Raw genomic sequence first — 18,280 nt, 5'->3', positions numbered from 1 at the left:
AATGCATTAAAAAGTAGAATAGACAAAATGGTAAAAGAGGTACAAAAACTGACTGAAGAAAACAATTCCTTAAAAATTAGAAATTAGAATTGAGTAAGTGGACGTTAATAACTCCATGAGACATTAAGAAATGATAAAATTGAAAGAATAAAAAAGAATATAACAAAAGAATAAAAAGAGAAGATAATGTAAAATATCTCATTGAAAAAGCAATTGAAATGGAAAATAGATCAAGGAAAGATATTTTTAAAATTATTGGACTACCTGAAAAGTCATGATCCAAAAAAGAGTCTAGACATCATATAAAGGAAAATCACCTCAATATCTTAGATCCAGAGGAGAAAATTGCAACTGAAAGAATCCACCAATCACCTCTTGAAAAAGATCCTAAGATGAAAACTCCCAGGAATATTTTAACCAAATTCCAGAGCCCCCAGGTTAAGGAGAAAATATTGCAAGCAGCCAGAAAGAAACAATTCAAATAAGTAGCCAAGGTCAGAATAACACAAGGTTTAGCAGTTTCTGCATCAAAGTATTGGAGGACTTGGAATATGATATTCTGGAGAGAAAAGAATCTAGGATTATAACAATCACCTAACTGTAAAACCAAGTTTAATCCTTAAGGGGGAAAGGCAGACATTTAGTCAATAGAGGACTTTCAAGCATTCCATATGAAAAGATCAGAACTGGATAGAAAATTTTACTTTCAAACACAAAACTCAAAAGTAGTATCAAGAGATAAACAGGAAAGACAAATCATGAGATCCTCAAGAAGGTTAAACTCTTTATATTCATACATGGGAAAATGATATTTGTAATTCCTAAGAAGTTTATCATTACTAGGGCGATTAGAAGGAATAGATAGATAGATAGATAGATAGATAGATAGATAGATAGATAGATAGATAGATAGATAGATAGAGATAATGCTAGGTATGAATTGATTATGATGGGATGACATAAAAATAAAATTAAAGGATGAGAAAAAGTGATGCACTGGGAGAGGGGGGAAAGGTAGAGGTAGAATGGGGTAAATTATCCCACACAAAAACAGTACAAAATAGTTTTTACAGTGGAGGTGGAAGTGAGCAACACTTGAATCTTAGTCTGATCAGAATTGAATCAAAGAGGGAATAACATACTTATTCAGTTGCTTAGAAATCTGTCTTACCATACAGAGAAGTTGGAAGGAAAGGGGACAAGATAATGAGGGTATGATACAGAAGGGTGGATTGGGAGAGGCAGTGGTCAGAAGCAAAACACTTTTGAGGGGGGATAGGTGAAAGAAGAGAAAGAAAAGAATAAACAGGGAAAATAGGATGGAGGGAAATACACAGTAATCATAACTTCAAAGAAGATTTTACAGCAAGTTTCTTTGGCAAAGGCCTGATTTCTCAAATATATGAAAAACTGATTCAAATTTATAAGAATGCAAATCATTCATACAATTGATAACATACAATTGATAAATGTTCAAAATATATGAACAGTTTTCAGATGAAGACATCAAGGCTATTTATAGCTATATTGAAAAAAACCTCTAAATCACTATTGATTAGAGAAAAGCAAACTACAACAACTATGAGATTCCACCTCACACCTGTAAGATTGGCTAATATGACGGAAAAGGAAAATGATAAAAGTTGGAGGGGATATAGAAAAAATAGAACATTAAAAGTACTTTTAGTGGAATTTTGAACTGATCCAATCATTATGGAGAGCAATTTGGAACTATTCCCAAGGGGCTATAAAACTGTGTATACTCTTTAACCCAGTAAGACCACTACTAGTTCTGTATCCCAAAAATATTTTTAAAAAGAAAATTTCCTTATATATACAAAAATATTCATAGCAGCTCTTTTTTATTTTTATTTTTTTAATTTATTAATTTATTTGTTTCCTTTTAGTTTACAGGTTTCAATTCCACAATTCCTTGAATTTCACATTTTGTCCCCCTCCCTCCCCTTCCCCCATGGTGGCTTATAGTCATAATACTTTCACATTATACGTTGGTGAAGTTATAAGGACGGATTGTACCAGCTGGAATGAAAAATGGTAAAGAGGACATAAAATCAAATAAGAGAACGAAAAAGATCAGGTATTTTGCTTGCACCTGGATATAAACTTAGTTCTTTCTAGTTATTTCTCTGGATGCATGTTTTTCTCTCCATCATGCGTCTTTTGGGATTGACTTATATCCCTGCATTGCTGAGAAGAGTCCAGTCTATCAAAGTTGGTCATCACACATACATTGTGTCTGTAATTGTGTACAAATTTCTCCTGGTTCTACTCTTCTCACTCAGCATCAGTTCTTTTAAGCCTCTCCAGGTAAATATGAAGACTACCTGCTCCCCGTTTCTTATAGCGCAATAGTATTCCATAACATCCATATACCACAACTTGTTCAGCCATTCCCCAATTGATGGGCACCCCCTTAATTTCCAATTCTTTGCCACAACAAAAAGAGCTGCTATAAACATTTTTGTACATATGGGTCTTACTCCCATTTCTATGATCTCTTTGGGATATAACCCTAGGAGTGGTATTGCTGGATCAAAGGGTATGAAAGTATTTATAGCCCTTTGGGCATAATTCCAGATTGCTCTCCAGAAAGGCTGGATCAGTTCACAAGTCCACCAACAATGCATTAGTGTTCCAGTTTGTCCACATCCTCTCCAGCATTTGTCATTTTCCTGTTTTGTCATCTTAGCCAATGTGACTGGTGAGATGTGGTGCCTCAGAGTTGTTTTGATTTGCATTTCTCTAATCAATAATGAATTAGAGCGTTTCTTCATGTGCTTATAGATAGCTTTAATTTCTTTCTCTGAAAACTGCCTGTTCATATCCTTTGACCATTTATCAATTGGGGAATGACTTGTTTTCTTATAAATTTGACTCAATTCTCTATATATTTTAGAAATGAGTCCTTTGTCAGAGACATAGGTTGTAAAGATTTTTTCCCAATTTCCCACCTCCCTCTTAATCTTGGTTACATTGACTTTGTTTGTACAGAAACTTTTCAATTTCATGTAGTCAAAATTATCCATTTTATAATGTTCTCTAATTCCTGTTTAGTCATAAAGTCATTCCCTCTCCACAAGTCTGATAGGTAAACTATTCCTTGTTTTAGCAGACTGCTTACAGTATCAACCTTTATACCTAGATCATGAACCCATTTAGACTTGATTTTTGTATATGGTGTTAGATAATGTTCTATGCCCAGTTTCTGCCATACTATATTCCAGTTTTCCCAGTAGTTTTCGTCAAATAGTGAGTTCTTATCCCAAAAACCACGGTCTGGAGCTTTATCAAACAATACATTACTGTAGTCATTGACTTCTGAATCTTGTGTGCCTAATCTATTCCATTGATCCACTCCTCTATTCCTCAGCCAGTACCAAGTAGTTTTTTTTTTTAAGCAATCGGGGTTAAGTAACTTGCTCAAGGTTACATGGCCAGTTATTTCTGGGTGTGGTGCTGAGTGTCTGAGCCCGAGATTCGATCTCCAGGTCCTCTCAACACTGGAGCCGGTGCTCTTACTCGCTGAGCCACCTGGCCGCCCCTAGTACCAAGTAGTTTTGATGACTGCTGCTTTATAGTACAGATTGAAATCTGGTAAAGCTAGTCCACCTTCCCTAGCATTTCTTTTCATTAATTCCCTTGACATTCTGGACAGTTTATTCTTCCAAATGAATTTTGTTACTATTTTTCTAACTCTATAAAGTAGTTTTTTGGTAAATTAATTGGTATGGCACTAAATATATAATTTAATTTAGGTAAAATTGTCATTTTTATTATATTAGCTCGACCCAGCCATGAGCAATTGATATTTTTCCAATTAGTTAGATCTGACTTTATTTGTGTGAAAAGTGTTTTGTAGTTATGTTCATACAAGTCCTGGGTTTGTTTTGGCAGGTAGATTCCCAAATATTTTATAATGTCTACAGTAACTTTAAATGGGATTTCTCTTTCTACTTCTTGCTGTTGAATTTCATTGGAAATATATAGGAATGATGAGGATTTATGTGGGTTTATTTTATATGCTGCAACTTTGCCAAATTTATTTATTGTCTCAAGGAAGTTTTTTACTTGATTCTCTAGGATTCTCTAAGTATATCATCATATCATATGCAAAGAGTGATAACTTGGTCTCTTCTTTGCCTAACTTGATTCCTTTGATTTCTTTTTCTTCTCTAATTGCTACTGCTAACATTTCTAGTACCAGGTTGAATAAGAGGGGTGATAGTGGACACCCTTGTTTCACCTCTGATCTTATGGGAAATGCTTCTAGCTTCTCGCCATTACATATAATACTTGCTGATGGCTTTACATAGATGCTCCCTATTATTTTAAGGAAGGCTCCATTTATTCCTATACTTTATAATGTTTTTAATAGGAATGGATGTTGTATTTTGTCAAAAGCCTTTTCTGCATCTATGGAGATGATCATGTAGTTTCTGCTAGTTTTATTGTTGATATGATCAATTATACTGATGGTTTTCCTAATATTAAACCATCCTTGCATTCCTGGAATAAATCCTACCTGATCAAAGTGTATTATTCTTGAGATAAGTTGCTGTAGTCTTTTTGCTAGTATTTTATTTAGAATTTTTGCATCTATATTCATGAGGGAGATTGGTGTATAATTTTCTTTCTCTGTTTTATCTCTTCCTGATTTAGGTATCAGTACCATATTTGTGTCATAAAAAGAATTTGGTAGGACTCCTTCACCAATTTTCCCAAATAGTGTGTAGAGTATTGGAATCAATTGTTCTTTAAATGTTTGATAGAATTCACTAGTGAATCCATCTGGCCCTGGAGATTTTTTCCTAGGGAGGTGACTGATGGCTTGTTCAATTTCTTTTTCTGAGATGGGATTATTTAAGTAATTTACTTCCTCTTCAGTTAATCTGGGCAACTTGTATGTTTGTAAATATTCATCCATTTCCCTAAGATTGTCAAATTTATGTGCATACAATTGGGAAAAATAATTCCTAATTATTGTTTTGATTTCCTCTTCATTGGAGGTAGATTCACCCTCTTCATTTTTGATACTCATAATTTGGTTTTCTTCTTTCTTTTTTTATCATATTGACTAAGGGTCTATCAATTTTGTTGGTTTTTTCATAAAACCAGCTCTTGGTTTTATTCATTAGTTCAATAGTTTTCTTAATTTCGATATTATTAATCTCTCCTTTTGTCTTCATTGTTTCTAATTTAGTATTTAATTGGGGATTTTGAATTTGTTCTTTTTCTAGGTTTTTTAATTGCATGCCCAACATAGCAGCTCTTACTGTGGTGGCAAAGAATTGGAAATGGAGGGGATGTCACTCAATTGGGGAATGGCTAAATAAGTTTTGGTATATGACTGTGATGGAATATTCTTGTGCTATAAGAAATGAGGAGCAGGCAAATTTTAGAAAAATCTGCAAAGACTTACATTAATTGATACAAAGTGAAGGGAGCCGAACCAGAAGGGCAGTGTACATAGTAACAGCAGTATCTGCAGTACAATGATCTGAGGCAATTCAAAAGAACCATGATGAAAAAATTCATCCACCTCTTGAGAAGGAACTGATGGAGTTTGAATGCAAACCAAAGCACACCTGTGAAATTTTATTTTCCTTTTTCATCTGTGTTTTCTCTTTCAACATGACTAATGTGGAAATATTTTTTGCATGACTGCACAAGTATATCAAATTTCTTGCTTTCTCAGTGGTGAGGGAAAGAAAGGAGGGAGAGAATTTGAAACTCAAAATTGAAAAAAAAAGAATGTTCAAAATTATTTTTACATGTAATTAAAATATTTCTTTTTAAATAAATATTTTTGGGATACTCATATAAAACTTGTTCTCCCAGTATGGGGTTGGAAAATGAGAGGCAATGTGGCATAATGGATTCAACATGAAGCCAGATAAACCTGGATTTATGACCTGTTTTTGTCAAACTGGTTGTGCAACACTGGGAATGTCACTCAATCTCTCAATGCTCTAGGCAACTCTCTTGAGTCTATAAGTTTCAGATGGGGCATCAGCCTGCATTGGAAGAGTTTTTTTTTTTTTTCATCTGGAAGTTTCCTATTCATTGGAATCACAAGTCGTTACCTCCCTACCCTTTCCCAGAATAATGAATCCCATTAATTCTGCAGCATTATCAATGATGTAAACATTGTCTTCTCTTGGTATGACTAGTCAACCATACCACATTTCTCTTTTCTTATCATTAATTAAATGATGTTTATGAAAACAAATGTCAAGTTGTCTTTATTTCCAGGTAGCCATTTGAAAGCCACAGTCTGAAAATTTGTAGATATGTTCTCAACAAACTTTTTATGTGACTTTTTGTGAAGAAATATTGTGTATTTTCTTAGAACTGTGTTTTTCTCACTTAGATCACAGAATTAGATGGTAACCAAGTGGAATCAATGGGCACGTTACAAAGACTATGGAAGTTGGTTGGAACCAAGAAATCCAGTATGCATAGTTTGGATGAATTTGATCATACATTGACACCTCTCAGTAAGAGCTAACTTCATGTTCTAAGTAATATTTATTACAATATTTTAAAACTAAAATCTAGTCACCTTATTATGTTTCTGTTAATATTTTGCTATCAATCTTTATAATTGCAATGAATAAAATTATAATGTGTATGCAAACATATATATGTATGTATATGTGTATAAAGGGACCCTGTTATAGGTGAGAGAAGTAACCTCACAGTCAAAAAGACCTCTGACACAAGTCATATCTCTATCACATCCTTGCTGTGTGACACTGGGCAAGTCCCTCAGTCTCTAGGAAGCATGTACAACTCTCTAAGACTACACTGGTAGATCATTTTTATACTTCTGTATGTTTTTGTATGACATCATAGTGGACTGAGGCAGCCTCAATCCACTTTTAGCTTCAATCATTTTTAATATAAAGACTTGTATTCAAGACCCATTTCTGACATATTGTGTCCATAAGACCCTGAACAAAATGATTTTTTGTGGAGAAATTATCCTGTATTTTCTTAGAACTGTATTTTACTCTGGTCACAAAATTAGATTATAACCAAACAGAATCAATGAGCACATTAGCCCAGTGCTTCAAGAAACTTTTAAATTGTAAATTGCGAAAGTGGTTGCCAATCTGTACTGGCAGGGAGGACTTTCTCAAATGAAGTTACCTGAACAAATAAATTCATAGTCCCAGGATAAGAAAAAATAAACATGTACATACATTCACACATTGAACATATATATGTGTTTGCATGTACATATATATAATTATCTATTAATCTGTCTGTTTTAATCTGTTTTCCATTTTAATCACTGAGAAATATATAAAATTTAAGAATGATTCCAAACCAATATATATTCACAAGAAAATTAATTGTATCATTTGATATGGTTATATTCTATTATTTTGTTATTGGATAATTACTTCAAGTTTTTTTTTAATTCACTATCCTATATTTGGGCAGCATTCAGTTTATTTTTATCTAGATTTATGCAAATAGATATAAACCTAAATATGAGAAAAACCTGTCTTTTTGTTAAATCAGGATTAATAAAGAAGTTACACATACATATATGTAGCTAAGCCTTTGTGCACTTATATCTGGAAACTAGGTATACTTTGCCCCCTTTTCTACCACTCTGCTACTACTATATAGACATGGAAGGAGATCTCACAGGACTAATGGCCACTTTATTTCTCTGTTTCATGTATTGTCTTACTCAAAGAATTTATCACCAATTGACAAATCTAGTGATGATGATTTTCTCTGTACTTACCTGAACTGGCCTCTGGAAGGCAGACTTAGTCCTACTGCTTTCCATTATTACAGTTAATGCATTTCAGGCATGGCAGAATCTTACACCATGTATGTTCTGCTGAGTAGCCTTCAGAAACCCAAGATAACTTCAGTACTACAATGAGGTACTTGAGTAGGACAATGAGAAAGGTGTGCTGTGGCATTCAGGTAAACTCTTGTGAATCTAGGCTTCATTGAAAGATATAGTACCGAGGACTAAAGTAATGATGGTTCTAATGTCATCTAGTCAAGACATATCTAAAACATAATATTTCAATCTCAATGGCATAGAATGTCAAGAAAAACATTATAATCTGCAGAGCATACAGAATAGGAGAATCAGGTGATGAAGGGCCTGAAAACAAAGCTATATGAAGACAGGTTGAAGACAATGGGGATATTTAGCTGATGAAAAGAAGACTTAAGGAGGGGAGGGATGATAACTGTCTTCAAGTATATTTTTTAAAAAAACCTATCATATAAAATAATCATTATAATTGTTTGGTTTTGAGGTAGGGCAGAACATGGTATAAAAAATGGAAAGCATTGCATGAGCATAAGTGAGGTATGAAAAGAGGCTTATTTATGTTTATTACATGAAAAAGGCTAATATTTAAAAATATACAAAAGATGATTACTTCCTCCTTAAACAAAGTCTTCAAACAAACATTCTATTTGCTGTAGATATTGATCAAGTGTGGTCAAGTGTAGATATTGGTCAAGTCTCTTCAGCTCTCTTCCAACCCTGAAACTGTATGATTCTGTTTCGCAGAATTTCTACCACCTGTGTTTTAATTTAAAAAAAAAAAAGCCCTTCATCTGGAATGCACACTCTTCTCACATCTGTCTCATGAAATCTCTTTCTTTTCCTTTAAAGCACAGTGCAGCAGCTACTTGCTACATGAAACTTTTTTTCTAATTCCTCCTGCAACTACTATCATATCTCTCCCTTTCCTCACCAAAACTCATAAAAACCTTTAGGGGAAAATTGTTTGATTTTTGTCCTTGTATCCCCAGTGACTAGCCCAGTGACTTGAACCTGTAGGTGTTTAATGCATGTTTATTGAATTGAGTCCTGTCCTAGCAATTAGGCTTAGAAGGCCTTTTTTGAGACTGTCTTTCCTTTCAATTTGACTACTGAAAAATATATAATAAAATTTTAAAATGATCAATCCCAGTAACATCTAACCTTTATTCAAAAAAATTTAATACATTCTTTGATGGGATAAAGATATTTTCATTACACTATTCTGGGACTGTGTTTCTTCAAATTACTTCAAGTTTGTTCCAATTTACTATCCTACATTTGACAAGCATTCAGGGGAGATGTATCTAGTAATATGCAATAAATATTGTATGATAAACCTGTGAAAATCTGTTTTTATAAAAAATTGTTATGCATTAGGAAGGTTTTAATTTTAAGGAATCCTATTGTGAATTCATTGGGTGGTTACTTCCCCATTTTATCTTTTTGTGAGAATCTAAGATAATATATGTAAAGTATTTTACAAACCTTCAAGTTCTATGTAAATGCTATACATTATAATTATCCTTTTGACATGTTAGGTTTTTAATCAAAATGGCATTCACCTTTTTAAATTCATAAACATGAATATGGTAGAAATAAATTGGTCAGATCTGGTTCGATTTCAAAGAAATCTTTTGATTATTTAGATTCACCCCAAGACAGTAATCATTCAGAAGAGGAAGATGACACTTTGATTTCATGCATGAAACTAATGAAATCCCAAGAAAAGAAAGCTTGTAAAGATAACACAATGAAAAGTGAAGAGACTGAAAGTAGAGTGGATTTTATTTCTCCTTCACTGGGAAGATTCTATACTTCTACATCAAGCTATGTAGAAGACATTTCACCACACCCAGGAAATGAATTTCAAATATGGAATGACTGGAAGACCTTTACTGAGAATCAGCTCTGGCCACGTGATTTTCTGATTTCTCAAACTGCAAGATGGGGAAGCTATACTTGTTCTGCCCACCACTCAAGACTCACTTCTTCCCTCTTAGATATGGATCTGCCACATCCATGGGTAAGTGGTTTCTTCTTTTAATAAAATATAGTATAAATGAAAGAAATGTGCATCATCTTGTTTTGATCTTTATGATAACTAAAAGAAGCGAGTCAACAAAATTCCGCTTATTTTCCATCAAATGTAAAGTTAGATGAACTAAATGCTATATTTCCAGCAAAAAACAACAACTACCCTATATTTGGTGACTCTGCATAGGTGTGGACATATTAACTATTTATAAACAAGAAAACTCCATGATGTTTTCAGAGAATATTCGTGAGTATTTTAGGACAACATCCTAACATTCAGAACTTTGGACCTATGGGATGTTAAATACACTCAGCAGAAAGTGAAGTTCTTCTGGAGTAGTGTAGGCAATCTTCCATCATGAAAACAACACCCGTCTTAGAGCTAGACGGTATCAAGCCCCAAGGCGACTATTGTCTAGTTGTATGACCATAGACAAGTTATTATTTAGTCTTAGTTCACTCATGAATGAAATAGGAACTTTAATATCTCCTATGTCTGTTCAAATAAATTCAATGAATATTTACTGTATTAAACAACGGGCAAGTTGATGTTCTTTGCTAGGCAGAAGGAGAAATGTATAAGTCAAAGGTCTTACTCTTAAGGAACATATAAATAGATAGCACAAGTGATGATGATACAAAATAAAATGTAAGTACCTAAGAGAGGTACTAAAGCTGTAAGAGTCTGGAGAAAGACTAAAGACAATTTCTAATTGGACAGGTGGGTGTGGATCAGAAAAAGGCTTTCTATATAAGGTCTAGCAATTTTAGTGCTTTGCAAAAGGCCTTACAAATATTATATATTTTATCTTTAGAACAACCTCAAGAGGTAGATGTTATCACCTCCATTTTGTAAATGAGAAAACAAGTATCTGCGACCTGAGTATAACCCAGATCTTCCTGATTCCTAGAGCCACCACTCTCTCCACTTTGCCATGAAGGACAATGAATTGACATGGGCTTATGAAGGATGGGAAGGATTTTAAAAGTCTAAGACTGGAAGGGTGGGGGAAGAATGTGGCCAAAGGCAATGGGTGGAAAAGCTTGGGATGTTTTTGAGGGATGGGAACAAATCAGAATAAATAATTTCATTAAAGAGAATGGCAACAATGGGACAACAAATATTGTCTTAATTGATCCTCACAACAATCCTCTGAGGTAGGTGCTGCTATTATCCCTGTTTTATAGTTGAAGATCTGAGGCAAGCAGAGGTTAAGTCATTTACCCAGAGCCCCATAGCTAGTAATTGTCTAAGATCACATTTGAACTCATTACAATGTTGTCTTTGTGTGAATTTTTCTTCAAATTCTACTAACTTCATTTTGAATCGTTTTTCTAGGATTCTTTGGAAATTCTATTTATGTTTTAAAGTTCCTACTTAGCACTATTGTTTTCATTAGTAGTGCTTGAAAAACTATTCCAATAAAGGTCAATTTTTCCCCATATAGCAATTATACTCAGTATTGTATGGTAACTTCTGTATGTACTTCATTTAATATACCCAATTTACATTTTAAAAGTTTTAACCTTCATTTTTAAAAAATTTGAGTTCCAAATTCTCCTGCCCCTTCTCCCCTCCTTAAGAAGGCAAGTGATATGAAATTGTTTATAAATCTGAAGTCATGAAAAACATATTTCCATATAAGCCATGTTATAAAAGAAAACACAAAATCCCCACAAAAAATTAAGATGGAAAAAGCATGCTTCAATTTTTACTCAGAGTACAAAAGGTCTCTCTCTGATGGTGGAGAGTGTTTTTAAACATCAGTCAATTGGAATTGTCCTGGGTCATTGTCTTAATGGGAGTAGATTAGTCTTTCACAGTTGATCATTATTACAACATTGTTGTTGTGCATAGTACAACATGTACTTCCCTTTGTTCATATAAGATTTCTCAAAAACCATCCTGCTCATCATTTCTTATAGTATAACATAATATTCCATCATGATCATACACTGGAACTTGTTCTGTCATTCCACAACTGATGAGCATGCCCTCAACTTCCAATCCTTTGACAGCTCAAAAACAGTTTCTATAAATATCTTTTGTACAAATAGGTCCATCTCCCTTTTCTTTGATCTCTTTGGGAAACAGAACTATCAGCTCTATTTCTGGGTGAAAGAATATGCTGTTTTGTAGCCCTTTGGGCATAATTCCATAATTGTTGTCCAGAATATTTGGACCAGTTTACAACACCATCAGCAATCTATTAATGTCCCACTTTTTCCACATCTCTTCAACATCTATCATTTTCATTTTCTGTCATATCAGCTAATCTGATAGCTGTGAGGTAGTATTTCAAAGTTGCTTTAATTTTCATTTTTCAAATCAATAGTGATTTATAGCATTTTTATGTGACTGTATGTTTAATTTCTTTTGAAAATTGTCTATTTCATATCTTTTTACCATTTACCAATTATTAAATGGTTCTTTTCTAAAGTCTAAATCCATTTCCTCCATATTTGATAAATGAGACCTTTACCAGAAAAGCTTACTTTAAATTTTTCTCAGTTTTTTCTTTCCTTCTAATTTTGACTACATTAAGTTTTGTTTGTACTGAAGCTTTTAAATTTCATATAATCAAAATAATCTCTTTTTACCATGATCCTCTCTATCTCTTGATTGGTCATAAGCTCTTCTTTTATCCATATATTTGACAGGTAAATTTTTCCATGCTCCTCTAAATTAAATATGACATCATCCTTTATACCTAATCATTTATCCATTTTGACCTTCTCTTGCTATACAGTGTAAGATGTTGGTTTGTGCCAACTGCTTGCCAATTAAACCAGTAATTTTTGTCAAATGGTGAGTTCTTGTCCCCAAAGTTTGCATCTTTAGGTTTATCAAACACTATATTGCCATGTATTTTGTATCTAATCTATTCCACTGATCTACCATACTATTTCTTAGCTGGTACCAGACTATTTTCATGATTACCACTTTATAATATAGTTTGAAATCTGTTACTACTAGGCTGCCTTATATTGTTTCTCTAACCGCCCCCCCCCATAAAACGAACTCCTGGTTTTATTTATTACTTCAATGTTTGTTTGTTTTTTTACTTTCAATTTTATTAATTTCTTTTATGATTTTCAGCATTTATATTTTGTTGTTTAATTGGAGATTTTTAATTTGTTCTTTTTTGAGTTTTTTAAAGTTGCATGCCCAATTCATTATTTCTTCTTTCTATTTTTTATTGATGTAAATGTTTACAGATATTACTTTTTCCCTAAGCAATGCTTTGGTTACATCCACAAAATTTTGTCATGTCTCATTGTTGCCATTCTCTTTAATGTAATTATTGAATGCTTCTGATTTGTTCCTTTACCCACTTTTTAAAATAATTCTTTTCTTTCTAAATAATTTAATCCATGTTTCTATGGCTTTTTATTGAATGTGATTTTCAATGCATTATGATGTTGAGTGTTTTTAACATTTCTTATTTTCTGCATTTATTTGAGATTTTTATGCCTTATTTTGTGATCAGTTTTTTGTGTGTGTGAAACTGTGTAAAACCAAGCATGAGCAGCTTTCCAGAGGACAGTTGCTCTAAATAGCTTTAACATTCTGATTACATAGCATAGTGAACTCTATTTATTCAGTAATAAACTAAGACAAAACATTGACAGAAACCAAAGTGCAGCATTCACAATGTTATAACATAACAAGTTATCATTAAAGTGGCCACATAGTTTTCACCAAGGTGGCCAGTTTTAAGTTTAAGTTTTCAGCAAAAGATATCATTAAGTAAGTCCTTAACTCAGTGATCCTTAAGGAGAAAGCCTCCTTAAGAGATGGACACAAAGTACAAACGTCAAAATTCTCCACCCCTAGGGCACATTGTCTTTCTCAGTCAAAATAGTCTTCTTTCTTCTTAATTGGAAATTAGTTTACAATCATCCTTAAGTGATACAAGGTACAGAGTACATATTTCTCCTACCCCTAGGCCACAGTAATCATGATCTGCCCAGTCAGCATTAAGTATTCAAGTATCTTTTCATATTGACTTGAGCCTGGCTCTCAGATTTCATGGTTCCTCTTCTATGGGTCCAGCTCCTGCCTGAATCTACCCAAATATGACCTGGATTCAAAGGTAGGCAGTTCTCAGCTCCTTGTCCAGCTCCTCATCCAGACCCATATTGAAGCTCACAGTGTCCAGTCCACCTCAAGTTCTTCACAGTTTCTGTTTCTGGGAAGACAAAGCTTAACAGAGCCAAGACAACATTCATGAACATTTCCGGCACTATCATCAATTCACTATCTGTGAAATCAAGAGACCCACAAACAATGTCCAAGAGGTCAATACAAATCATCAGCATGGTCCCAGGACCTCTGAAACCCTCCTCCAGGACTTCTGTAAACAGACAAGAAGAAAATCCTCTTTCAGGGCTTCCAGTAAGATCCCAGGGCTTCTGTACAAAGTATTACAAACACAAATCAACACAGACAGGACAGACAGACAGAGTGCCTGGCCCCCACAAAGTTCCCCTTCTCAATTCTGCCACTCCAAGTGCTCTCTTCTCAGTTCTGCTGAAGCAAGGTGCTAAGTATTTCTTTGCTTGTCCTCACAAGGTGCCATGTAAAGTTGAGAAATAGTTATCCTCATTTCTATGGTTAATCAGACTTCTACAGAGGTCTATTATGTCTAACTTTTCTAATATTCCATTCATCTCCTTAAATTCTTTCTTATTTATCTTGTGATTATGGTCATCTAGCTCTGAGATGGGAAAGTTGAGGTTCCCCACTAGCATAGTTTTATTGTTTATTTCTTCTATAATAAATTTAACTTTCCTTTTAAGAATTTTGATGCTATGTCATTTGATGCACATGTTTAGTATTGATATTACTTTATTATCTGTGGTGATTTTTTATCAAAATATAGTTTCCCTGATTATCTCTTTTTAAATTAAGTATATTTTTGCTTTTGCTTTGAGATCATGATTTTTTACTTCAGATGAAGCACAATAGATTCACTCTGGACCCTTATTTTTAACTCTGTTTCTTGTGTTTTACTTGGATACAAGATATTGTTGGGTTCTGGTTCCTAATCTATTTTGCAATCTGCTTCTGTTTTATGGATAAATTGATCTTATTCACATTCACATTTATGATTACTAACTGTATTTCCCTTCATTATATTTTCTTCTGTTCATCTTTTTCCATCTCTTTTTATCCTGTACCTAGTCTAAAGTTTATTTTGCTTCTGATCACTGCCTTGTTTGATTCACCTTTCCTTTTACCATCCCTCCTTTTCTCTTATTTCCTTTGCCTCCTACTTGACTGTTGGGTAACATAGATTTCTATACCCAATTGAGTGTGTGTATAACACACACACATACACACATATTTCCTTTTTGAGCCAATTTATAGGATAGTGAGGTTTAAACGTTACTTCCCCCCATTTATCCTCCCCTGTAAAAGTTCTTTGAAAAATGTTTTATGTGAGATATTTCTCTCTATTCTTTTCCCTCTCCCCTCTTCCCAGTGCATCTCTCTTTCTTGCCGATCCATTTTTTTTAGATCATCCTAACCTGATCAACTCACTCCCATGCCCTCTTTCTATATGGAATTCTTTTAGTTATTTTAATAATTATAAAATTCTTAGCAGTTGCCTCTATCATTTTCCCATATAGGAAGGTAAACAGTTTATCTTTATTGATTTCTCATGATTCCCCATGTTCCTCATGGTTTCTCTTTCATGTTTATTTCTTAATGCTTCTTTTAGGGTTTATATTTGAAACACAAGTTTTCTCTTCATCAATGGTCTTTTCGACAGGAATTCTTGAAAATCTCCTATTTCAGTAAATGTCCACATTTCCTCCTGTAGGGTTACACTCAGTTTCCTAGGTTAGTTATGTTTTATCTTAATCCTAACTTTTTTTTTTATCATATTCAAACTCCTCTGCTCCTTTAATGTAGAAGCTGATAAATATTATATCATCTTGACTATAGTTCCATTACATCTGGATTGTTTCTTTCTGGCTGGTTGAAAGATTTTCTCTTTGACTTGGGAATTCTGGAATTTGGCTACCATATTCTTGGCAGTTTTCATTTTGGTATCTCTTTCAAGTGGTTATGGTAAATTCTTTCAATTTCTGTTTTACCCTCTGGTTCTAGGATATAAGGGCAGTTTTACTTGATAATTTCTTGAAAGATTAAGTCTAAGCTCTTTTTTCATGGCTTTCAAGTGGTCCAACTATTTTAAAACGATCTCTCCTTGATTTATTTTCGGGATCAGTTGTTTTCTGAGGAGATATTTCATATTCTTGTCTATTTTTTTCATTATTTTGACTTTATTTTATTGTTTCTTGATATATCATGGAGTCATTAACTTCCACTTCCTTAATCTAATTTTTAAGGAATTATTTTCTTTATTGAGTTTTTGTATCTCTTTTTCTATTTGCTCAATTCTGGTTTTAAGGTGTTATTTTCATCATAATATTTATATTTATGCCTCTTTTATCAAGTTATCTTTTTCATAAATTTTCCTTGCTTTCATTTCTTTACATTTTTTAATACATCACTCTTTGATTTAAAAAAAATAATTTGTAGTGCTTCCAGGAATTCTTGTTGGATTTGTGTTCAATTCACTCTTTATTTTTATTTTGAAGCTTTGTTTGCAGCTGTTTTGACAACATTGTCTTCTAAGTTTGTGTCTTAGTCTTCCCTGTTATCATAGAAGTTTTTTTTAATGATCAGATTGTTTTTGTTGCTGTTGTTGCAGTTTGCTCATTTTTCCAGCCTATTTATTGACTTTGAATTTTGTGTTAAAATTGGATTCTGTTTCCAGAATGGAGGTAGGGGAAATGCAACTATTTTACCTATAGACTTTTTTTTTGAATTGCTGTTTTCGGAGTTATTTCCAGGGGTTCAGAATTTTTTTGTGCTTCCAAGGTGGTATGATCCAGGAAGAAGTGAGGTCACTGCTTTCCTAGTCTACACTCTAGGAAATATGTCTGAGTTATGTAAGATGAAGATTTGAGAATGAGGGAACCCTTATTGAATGATGTCAAAATTTTCATTGACATATGAGTGGCCATACTTCATTTTTTTATGAAGTATGAGGACACTCAGTTGAATGTTTTGGGGGAGAGGAAATCCTGGAAAGTTTTAGGAGGATTGAAAAGATTTGGAATAGGTTCTGTGTTGAGTGGGATAGATAACTGGTTAGGCAAGTGTCAAAGGATTGCAATGAAAACCCTGATGCAATGATGTAATGTTAATTTGTAGTGGATTAATTCAGCACAGTTCTGTGATGTTTACCAGCTCTGTTCATCAGCACATCAATAGAAGTGAAGGCGGCAGATGGTGAGAGAAATCCTAAGCTGGAAGTTGGTAGGGTATGATTAGTGATAGGATAAGGAGGCAGAGGATTTGAGGGTATAGAATAGAACAGATAATCCCCAGCAGGATCTACAGAGTCATTGCAGATTTTGAGCATAGGTTATCTCTTGTATTTTTGTCTAAAAAATTCAGCCCAGAAGCAATACAAAAGATTGATGAGAGAGAAGACAGTGAAGAAAGGAACACCTGTTAGTAGGCTATCACAACAAGCCAAATGGGTATTAATGAGGACCTGCATTGTCAGTAACAAGGAGATTAGAGAAATGACAGATGTGAGAAACACCATAGAGGCTGGATGTTTGTAAATTCAGGCGAATCATATTAGAGGTTTGTGGGAACATTTTGTAATCATACTTGAATGGAATAATAATAGTTTGTGTTTATATATGATTAATGGATACTTTAGTCCGTTATCTAATTTGAGGCTCACGATAACCCTCTGAGGTACCAGTATTGTTATCCCATTTCAAGATAAATACTCTAAGCCTTAGTGAGTTTATGTGATCTATTCAATAAATCTATGTCGATTTATTAAAGGTGCAAGAAGTAAATTTTTGTTCTCTTAGTTTAAAAAAGAACAATGGCAGAAATATTTATACATATATGCAAACATTATATACATATATCTACATAGATGATAGATAGATAGCACTCTTCCTTTAGTAAACAAAGGCCCACTGAGAGGAAGTTATGTTGTTTGTTGTAAATATATGCTTTTTTTAATTTTAAAAGCATCATACCAAATTTTGATTTATCCAGTTATATGAGAATATACTTCATGTGTATATGGATTCAATGTTTAATGTCAATTTATATCTCTTTCTATTTAGGCATATTCCTATTATATAGTATGATTATATAATTACATAAGCAGTTTTATACCCAACGAAGGTCAAGATGTCACTTAGATTTTGAAACAATAATTTTCATCATTTTTGAAAATAAAACCTCAGTGGGTTTGATAAGGAGATTCAGGATGTGTTAGAGTTAGATTGGTTTGGTAAACTTAATGAGACCACTTGCTCTTGAGATTTGAGATACTTATCCAAGAAACTGGATGAGTGCAA

The 18,280-nt window shown here is 33.5% G+C and overlaps 1 protein-coding gene across 1 annotated transcript in view; it reads left to right on the top strand.

Annotated features, from left to right (window-relative positions):
* LOC138149812 (uncharacterized) overlaps nucleotides 1-17,518 on the top strand; it is a 44,309-nt gene extending 26,791 nt beyond the window's left edge. Inside the window, exons 3-7 of the mRNA XM_069073062.1 lie at nucleotides 6,392-6,518; nucleotides 9,478-9,854; nucleotides 15,595-15,670; nucleotides 17,136-17,204; nucleotides 17,346-17,518. Coding sequence (XP_068929163.1) covers nucleotides 6,392-6,518; nucleotides 9,478-9,854; nucleotides 15,595-15,670; nucleotides 17,136-17,204; nucleotides 17,346-17,518 — 822 coding nt within the window. The remainder of the gene's footprint in view (nucleotides 1-6,391; nucleotides 6,519-9,477; nucleotides 9,855-15,594; nucleotides 15,671-17,135; nucleotides 17,205-17,345) is intronic.
* The last annotated feature ends 762 nt before the right edge of the window (nucleotides 17,519-18,280 follow it).

Source organism: Petaurus breviceps, unplaced genomic scaffold (assembly GCF_028583685.1).
Source record: "Petaurus breviceps papuanus isolate PSGF00001 unplaced genomic scaffold, PetGlider_PUasm1.0 90849, whole genome shotgun sequence".
In the NCBI taxonomy this organism is placed as follows: Eukaryota; Metazoa; Chordata; class Mammalia; order Diprotodontia; family Petauridae; genus Petaurus; species Petaurus breviceps.
The sequence above is the reverse complement of the archived record's forward strand: the minus strand, read 5'-3'. Positions and strand labels throughout refer to the sequence as shown.